This window comes from Tenebrio molitor, chromosome 9, assembly GCF_963966145.1.
Source record: "Tenebrio molitor chromosome 9, icTenMoli1.1, whole genome shotgun sequence".
Taxonomy (NCBI): Eukaryota; Metazoa; Arthropoda; class Insecta; order Coleoptera; family Tenebrionidae; genus Tenebrio; species Tenebrio molitor.
The window spans coordinates 7,964,355-7,973,614 of NC_091054.1; the positions used below are offsets into that span (position 1 = coordinate 7,964,355).

Below are 9,260 nucleotides of genomic sequence, written 5' to 3' on the forward strand. Positions count from 1 at the left end.
GACTGATTTTCATTGCTGGTGTAAAATATCTGATTTGTTATGTGAGAAATTGATTTAGATTTTTACAGGATTAACGAATCGGGCTTTATAGGAAAATTATATTTGGCAAATATAAAGGGTTGGTAACACTGGTAACTAGATGAACAATTAAAGTTTTGAATTTAAAATGTAAAATAATCAAAAAGAACTCCTTTCCGAAACCCGTTTAACTGTTATAATTAACTGGTTGTGAAGGCAAGTGGTATACTCGTAGGTATTATTTTGCATGCGGGATCACGGAATGATTTCACAACAGGCGCTGATCTGATACACCAAATAATGAATAATAAATGAAGCTGAAATTCTCGGCGTTAATTTTTGTACATATTTAATAATTCAATGAATAAAAAAATTCCAGTCGTGTTTCTGAACACATCCAATACATATTATTTTTGCAATTATAAATTCTACGAATGAACATGTCGACTTTTTTTTAAAAAGACCATCACAAATGTGGTTAAAACCTAATCTAAAAATTTGAGGCTGCTAATGCAACTCGCATCTTGCTCTAATTGCACCTGCAAAAGCGAGATGCATAGTGCTTAATACAATACGTACAAAAGTTCAATAGCTTGTTTTACATAATGTTAAAAAAAAAGGAGATACCAATATAACAGTTGTTCTGCTAATTAATTGATCCATCGGACTAATTTAAAAATAGACTTTATCTAAATTAGGGGCCAGTTTATAGAAATAGAATTAAATATTTCATTCGAATTCAATTTTAATACGCGATTAACCCATGAATCCGAAACTTCGATTGGTTCAATCATATCTTGCATTTGATTACGATTAACTTAATTTCGTTTTTGTAATTTGCCTCCATTTTGATTCTCTAATAGACACATTAACGAACGCGACGTCATCATCTGGGATGTCCTTCTATAGCCATTATTTCACGGAACATTTTACGAAAATTTTTAGGTTGGCATAGCTTGATCCGTCATGCGTGTCAGTTTAAATTACAAAATGTGAAAAAGAATTATTTATCAGGATTTATCAGGCAACAAATTCGCGACCGTATTTTTGGCAATTTCACGTATTTCAGCGGGCGTACATGAAAGATTATCTTTCATATTCGTGTTTTGTGACAAAATTTGGATGAAACAAAAGGCGACTTTGAAGACTTGATCAAATTTTCACTTTTAAAATTAAGACATTACCAACCGCTACAAAAATCCCTAAAATCGAGAAAAGTAAACATTTTTGTTTAAAAACGGCTCAAAAAGGGCAAATTACAAAAAATATAATTATAAAAAACTCGTTTTATAAGACCATGAAGCACTCATTCTTTAAAATAACTCGTGGCTACGCCACTCGTTTTTTAATCTTAAATTCGTGCTTCAAGACTGGTCTTATGAAACTTGTCTTTTAATATACTATTCTGGACTTAAATGTTGTTTTCGCTGACGCACATTGAATTGATTTTTTTCTAATACGATTTGATTAATAAACCGATTTTAATTGAGATGTCACGGTCGGAATTAACAAGAACTGTACATTATGTATTAACATAACTTTAATCGGTTTGTCATTATTTTGTAATTGCACTATAAATGTACACAAACATGAACCTGAATTAAGTGGTTTCAGCAAAAACATTGTTTTGAGATCGAAGTTTAATTAAGACGACTGATAGGCTGAGTCTTGCACAATACTTGTCTCGTCAATTACCATAATTAATCAACTAAACGAGGCTGCTGTTACTTTTCTTTCATTTTTAAGGGGGGGGGGGGTCAGATAATGAAAAGGTTTCCAAAGTTTTTATCCCAGTGCTAACAACAAACTGAATTTGTTTTTTGTCAACATAACCTTAATTAATTTGTTTACCAATTATTTCAGTAGACGAAACAAACAAAAATTGGAATTAAGCAGTGTCAGAAAGCACACTCTGTTCCAAAATCAAAGTTTAGTTAAAAAAAATCTAAATAATGAAGAAGCGGTGATGTGATACGAGTGTTCAAAAAAAAACGAAGCACTTTAGATACATTCTAAAAAATGTATTTTTTGGAAAATGCGAAATCAAATAAAAAAATAACATTGTGGCGTATTTGTGTTTTCTCTTATTTATACCTACAGAACCCGCCACTGATTTTTCCAAATCGCGATTTTTCTTAAACACATTGGGCCGTATGATTTTCCATTCGTTAAGCCTTTCATTAGCTAAATAATTGATTGGACAAAGTGAGAGTATATGCCAAGCACTATGTTAGACAGAGACAAAACAAACGACGTTCTTTAACTTTAATGAAAGGGAAATCATAAAGCATATTGACCTCGACTGTTGAATATACAAATATGTTTTTGGGTTTTTGCACCTGCGAGTATCAGTTTTCAAACGTCAAATGAAGAAAAAAATTGTTTAAAATTCCATAAAGCAACGATTTCAATCTACGTGGTCAGTCCAATTGCAAACCTACTCAAGTGTTGATCCTACTCACAATTTACGCATTTACGGCGAATATTTGATGTACAAATGAGTCTGAATTTTTCTCAACAAGTTGAAAAAGTGCGCAAAGAAGCGTACAAAATATTTAATAAAGATGAACAATCTGCAAAGAAAGACGTCGAAATGGTGAAGGAATGGCTTCGAACTCAACACCACTTACCAGAAATTATGAGTGCGTTGAAAATTCTAACGTGATCAATTTTTTTTTAAAGTGTTTTGTTAGATGACAACATGATTCTGAATTTTCTCATGATGAACAAGTTCAGCATAGAAAGGACCAAGCAGAAGATCGACATGTACTACACCATCAAGGATGTGATTCCTGACGTGTATTGCAATCCGAAATCTCCACAGATAAAGGATTTCATGAAGGATGTGTATGACTCATGTAATTTTGGGGTTATTTTGATTCACTCGAATTTTTAGGTACATTTGTCTCCATCCAGTTCTAGTAAAGGGACTGTATAAAGTTTATTGGTACAAAGTCAAAGAACCAAATAAATTATCTGTACGAAAAATGATAATGGTGGGCAATAATATAGCCGAAATTAGACTAAATGAAGATTGTTTCTATCGTGATTTCATGATCGTAGACCTGGATAACGTCGGCTTTAGTGACATTGTGAAGACAACTCCTACTGACATCGGCAAATTTGTCACTATTTATGAGGCAATTTACTTAATTTGATACACAATTCACACTTTCTCGTTTCTTGTGTTTGCAGAAAATATTTTCGTTTTGTTTAGAAGCTTTATACATAGTCAACGCCCCATCATTTACTTCGAACGTCATGGCAATATTCAAATCATTGATGAAACCTAAAATTTTCAACAGAGTGAGTAGCAATTTTATCCAAACGACAAAGTCAGTATCGAAGTTTACAGATTCAAGTTCATCAGGACACTGAAGTTTTAAAGGAGTTGTTCAGCGACGAAGATCTGCCCAGAGATTATGGTGGAAAAGGTCCAACTTTGCAGGAACTGAATGGTACTCATGTTATTAGTGAAAACATCACGCTACGCACATTTTTCAGATTTGATAATGCAAAAATTCGAAGAGTATGGAGATCGTTTTGATCAGCTCGACAAATTGAGAGTGGACGAGAATTTGAGACCTGAGAAGCTCAACAATGACGAGGTTCTAGGTTTTCATGGAAATTTTAAAAAACTTGACGTAGATTGAAGAAAGGTCGGCCACGTTATTTTAGAAGAGTACATATTACTTCAAAAGTTTGACAAGTAAAACTCTCATTTGTTATGTAACAAATTGATTTTCATTTTCACACGTTTGACGAATCAGGTTTTATCCCTATAGATAATTATTATTTAATATTTAAAAAATTAAGTTAATGAAGCCGAAGAATGTAGAAAAAATAGCATGTTACACTCGTTTCACAAGACATGTTGTCCTCACTGCGTTCGTCGTGCTCTAAACCCTCTCGTTCAACAATAGACTGTCTTGTGCAACTCGTACAACAATATACTACAGTATAGTAAATTCAACAAACTCCTGGACTGTCAAAATTAAATTTCAAATAAAATGATTGTTTTGACTGTCCTTGGATATAATAGTAGTTTATTTGACGAGTTTGTGTGTAAATTGGGCACGCGTGGGCCATTTTAAAACGCGAGTGAAACGAGCGTTTTAAAGGCCCACGAGTGCGTTGTTCGACGAGCCCGTTAAAGGCTCCAAATCGCTTAAAACCTTTAAAATTAGCTTGACGTTTCGTTTTGACAAGTTGTGACATTTATCAAAATCCGTTCACATAGGAGAAAATTCTCAAATTCTGACAGTGTCGAACAAAAAAAAAATCTAGTTACAAAATATATTTAGGTTATGTTTTCATTTTTAATCATTGAACTAAAAATGTTTTGAATCCATTCATTGCTGCAACTACAGCGTGATCAACAAGGACTGAAGCTGTTGGCAGCAAATGACAGCAAAATATTCCCAAAGTATGAAAATTTTTTGTGCGTCAGTGTTGGCACCCGCTGCAAGTTGTGAATGTCAAAAAATTTAGGTTATACGTACAAAACGACCAGAAACAGTATAAAAAGTAATTAAAATAGCCGTACTTAATTAAATGGCCCACTGTTTCGATATTCATAAAAGCGACAGGCCGTGCCCGCATTCCCCTCCTGAGAAACAGAAACATGATGCAGGGATTGGAAAATTTGTAAGGGTGGAACTTTAATTTCTTCTTTATAATGGTTAGGCAACTTCCATATGACAAGCTTGTACAGTAAGGAAAAGGAATGACGGGATTTTTAATGGTAAGAATTATTAGGCCCTGCATTAAACGTGCCCAACAAAGAACTTTGGATGCGTGTGTTTTAAATAAGAATCACATCTGTTTGGAGTGAAAGCTTTCGCACTGACTTTCGAGGGTTTTGTTCCATTCTACCTCGAACATTCTCGACTACATCTTCTGTAAGTGTAGATGTTCTACCAGTAGCTTTTGCCTTTTTCACATCACTGGTTTGTAGGTAACGTTGCACCAATCTCGTGCAATGCTACCTAAACGCAACTAAGGTATATAACAACTGGTTCGGGGAACATTTGTTGAAATTGGTGAAATGCGTCATCCGTGCTCCGTGAAATACTACCAACCGTTAGCAGCATCAAAATTTCCAGTCCGAAAGTACGCCATACCAATCAAAATGTCTTGTTCTAGTGTAAAAACCATTTTAATAAATAAATTGATACAAAAATTAGACTTGATTTTGAACTTTGAATTTGCCCGTCAAAATTGACAACTTAAAATGTAATGCTACCAATTTCACTGAAATTTTCATCATGTTGTCATTGTTGCCAACAGCTTCAGTCCTTGTTGATCACTCTGTAAATGAATTAGAGCAATTTAATAAAGTTTATAAAAAACACGTGACAAACTGAAAACAGGTAACAAATTAAACAACAACCAAAATCATCCAAAATAAACTAATCATTTATTTTATTTCATTTATTCAGAAGAAAATTATTTAACACTTGATTAACACTTATCTCTCCAAAATTTTGATTTGTGAATCACAAGAACGAACACCAATTCTTAGTTAACAATACTGGAGCGTCTTTAGCACAAATTTGTGATTTCTTCCCGTTATTAGGTACCACTTTTTTGTTTGTTCCTCATAATAATTTCTTATGGCCCTCTTCTCTCGCGCCAATAGAACCACCCTAGTTCGTTTTGAACTTTCCATTTTTACCTTTTTACAAAATACACTTAAATAATTTTGCAATTTACTTGACAATGTCAATTTAAACAAATAAATAGTTTGAAAAATTAAAAAATCATAGATAACAACTGGGCAATATGAAAATAACCAATGATTTAACCAACCTAACAACTGCAATTTTGATTTTGACAGTCCAGATGTTTATTGAATGGACTTTAGTAGCGTGCGATCAACAATTATTTAGATCAAAGAACGCGTTAAAATCCCGGCCGTATGTCAACGGGGATAGAAGTATTGCTGGTTGCATATACCCGTTACAATTTAAATTTCGAAACTCGGCCAAACAGGCAACAGCGCTGTATGTCCATTCATCGTTATTGAAAACACCATTACGAAAGTACGATTAATCTTTTATGTCTTGAAGTAAAAACGATTTTTGTGTTAAAATTTGATTCATAGTGACAGTTGTTTGACCTTTATTAGCTGAGTTAGCAAAGATACAAAAATGTGACACTGTCAAAGTCATAGCCGCCCCTTATCTAAGTAATTGTTGATCGCTCCGTATTTGGGCAGTAAAGATGAACAATTTGCGAACGAAGAAGTGGTCGTGATGAAGGAATGGCTCCAAACTCAACATCAGTTATCATACAGAGAATTTTCACGTCATTAAATTTTGTAAATGTGTTTTTTTAGATAGAGTCACATTAATTGTCAGCATGTCAGAAGTTAGACTAAATGAAGCCTGCTTTCGTCCCGAGATTATGATCTTGGACATGAATAACACCTTGAACGACATAAATACGGAAATTTTTCGCAGTTTATGAGATACGAGTAATAGTAGTAGTAGTAATAATAATAATAATAATAATAGTAATAATTCATATTTTTTTATACAGAAAGGACCAGATTTAAAGATCCCGTTAATCAAGTTACTGAGTGTTTAAAACATCTTTTCGACATACAAGCACATTCCAGAGAGATTATGGCAGAAATAACCCTTCTTTGCAGGATTTGAACGGTACTCGCTTGTCAAGACAAAACACCAAACGATTCTTTTTTTAGATTTAGTGATACAACCAATTTAGACAAATTAAGAGTAGACGATGGTTCAGACAGGAGAAATCAACAACGACGAAATTCAAGGTCTGCATGGAAATTTTAGGAACCTGAATGTAAATTGAGTAAAAAATCGGCGACACTTTTTGTCGTAAAAGTTTAAATGCTTTTTGAAGGATATCACATCAAGAGTTATTATTTTCGTCATCCACTAATAAAAATTGACTTTTGTAATATTTATACACGACAAATTAATTCTTTTTGACCTATTTATGAACCGGTTCTAGTTTTATAATTACTTATAATCAGTATGAATTTAAAAAATCGCATACGTCATGTACACGCGTATTCTACCTAATTAGTTTGTTGATGAACAATGTTCAAAGGCCTGACTGAATGATGTCAAAAACAGGAACAAGTATTAAGTAGCATATTTAGTGTCGAAGATCAAAGTTAATTAAAACATTGCAAATAAAGAAGTAACAGTAATGTTATATGTTTTAAACTTGATAAGAATAAACTTCTTCTCTAATGTCTAAAATCGTCACCGTTTATTACGCGGTTTAGTCCACTAGACACACAATTGATGCTTTCTTGTATCTACACAAAATATGTTCGTTTTGTTTATAATCATTTTATATAATCAACATTTCCTTGAAACCAACTGCAATGAATGAATACGGATAGAAAATAAAAAAATGTATTTCACTTTACCCAAAAAACAAAACTCCTGTCATGAGTATTTACTACATATTTATTTTTGGTTTGTTTAATTAGGTTTGCTAATTATAATTCCAGTTGCGAAAATTATAAATATATGTAGTTTCACAAGAAAAACAAGTTTTCATCGTTTTAATTGGTTCTGTTTTGAGCACCAAACAAGTTTCACTGGCTTTTTTTTGCATAAATCTACCATGTTATATACCTATCTCAGTTTAAAAAAATGGAAGGTCAACAATGTGTCCACGATTCAGCAACTTGAACAATTTGAATCATGTTCTGCATAGATGATGATGTCCGAGAACAAGTGGCCAAAATGTTTGGCAGAACTTCAAAAGTATTGGACGAAGATGTCCAAATAGTGAAAAAGTGGCTTCAGACTCAAGCACATCTTCCCGAATTGATGGGTAAGTAAGTGTATGCTTTGTGATTATTATCTACGCATCCGGCAATTGTTCTAGACGAGGCAAAAATCAGAAATTTCTTAATTATGAACAAGTGCAGCATCGAGAAAACGAAAAGGAAAATTGACATGTACTACACTGCGAGGAGTTTGATTCCAGAACTGTATGACGATTCCAATCCGAAACTTGCACGTATGAAGAACTTGATGGGAAAAGCGTACGGAACTGGTCATCTCCATTCGGAGTTATTGGTGGATTTGTTGCAGGTACTGCTGCACTCACCCTGTACCTGTGGAAAGGATGTACAGGGTCACTTTTATCAAAATAAAAGAACCAAACACTTACACACCAAGAGAAATGATAATGCAATGCGGTAACATTTTTGAAATTCGCCTCCACGAGGATTGCATGATCGGTGAAGTCATTGTTATGGATATGGACAACATGACAATAAATGACATGACACAGTTGACATTAAGTCTGTTAATGAAAACCCGCATCATGTACCAGGTAAGGTTTTATTTTTTTGCATATCGTAATGAATGTGGCACTTTTTTACACGAAAAATCATAGTGAAAGTGGTACTTTTTTGTATCATTTTATTCCATCTCCTTGGAGATGATTGTCAAAGCATACCTATTTTTTTTGTAATTTTTCTAAATCCTTTTAGGCGAAATTTCTCAACTTATATCGATATGCAAAAAAATAGTGTGTACAACACGTTATGAAAGTCTCTTTTTTTCACTTATTTGCTGCAAATTCATGAAAAAAAGTATGACTTTCATAACTAGTTGTACAAATAACTATTGTTTGCCTCCGTTCTTTTATATCTTTTCCAGGAAGTGTATTCACTCAGGATGAAAGCTTTGTATTTTCTCAACAGTCCCCCTTATATTGCCAACTTAATGGCGATCTTTAAAACCAAGATGAAACCAAAATTGTTCGAGAGGGTTAGTACATCCGTCAAATATGCTGTGAGTGTTTCATTAACTCAAGCTTTCAGGTTCACGTCTCTCAAAATAGTGAAGTGTTGAAAGATCTTTTTGCAACGGAGGACTTGCCTAAAGATTACGGCGGTAAAGGACCGTCGCTCCAACAACTCAACGGTAGATATTTTGCTCAAAGATACAAAAGGGGTAGATTTGCAAGATTGTGTTGTTTTTATTTTTTAGAAATGATGCAAGAAAAACTGCTCGAATATCAGAAGCGTTTTGATGAGTTGGATAAGTTAAGAGTAGACGAACGTTTAAGACCTGCAAAACTTAACAACGACGAAATTTTGGGCTTTTATGGCAACTTCAAAAAAATTGATGTGGACTAAATTTGAGTGCATAAAAATAAACAATCAACGTGTGGACTGTTAAAGTGTTGATTATTTTATAGTACTCTTTGTAAATTAAATTTGTTATGTTCTT

At 33.5% G+C, this 9,260-nt stretch overlaps 1 protein-coding gene across 6 annotated transcripts; it reads left to right on the forward strand.

Annotated features, from left to right (window-relative positions):
* Positions 1–2,408: 2,408 nt before the first annotated feature.
* Positions 2,409–9,260, forward strand: LOC138138323 (retinol-binding protein pinta-like). Of its 6 annotated transcripts, none has more exons than XR_011162010.1 (9): positions 2,409–2,660; positions 2,712–2,865; positions 2,915–3,158; positions 3,214–3,324; positions 3,374–3,476; positions 3,523–4,919; positions 4,976–6,304; positions 6,359–6,505; positions 6,562–7,262. XR_011162010.1 is itself a non-coding variant. In XM_069058163.1 (8 exons), the coding sequence occupies exons 3-8, from the start codon at positions 7,716–7,718 to the stop codon at positions 9,164–9,166; spliced, it is 900 nt and encodes a 299-aa protein (XP_068914264.1). In that variant the 5' UTR covers positions 5,475–6,304; positions 6,359–6,496; positions 6,562–7,715; the 3' UTR covers positions 9,167–9,260. The 6 variants fall into 6 exon arrangements, 1 of the variants encoding a protein (XP_068914264.1); XR_011162009.1 differs by having other exon boundaries at positions 6,359–6,502; XR_011162008.1 differs by having other exon boundaries at positions 6,359–6,496.

Excerpts from the sequence above, each read along its gene's own strand:
- LOC138138323 (XM_069058163.1), top strand. The coding sequence starts at position 7,716 with ATGTTCTGCATAGATGATGATGTCCGAGAACAAGTGGCCAAAATGTTT. Across the intron at positions 8,796-8,848 it reads AACCAAAATTGTTCGAGAGG|GTTCACGTCTCTCAAAATAG; the intron begins GTTAGTACATCC and ends TCAAGCTTTCAG. Across the intron at positions 8,952-9,017 it reads GTCGCTCCAACAACTCAACG|AAATGATGCAAGAAAAACTG; the intron begins GTAGATATTTTG and ends TTTATTTTTTAG.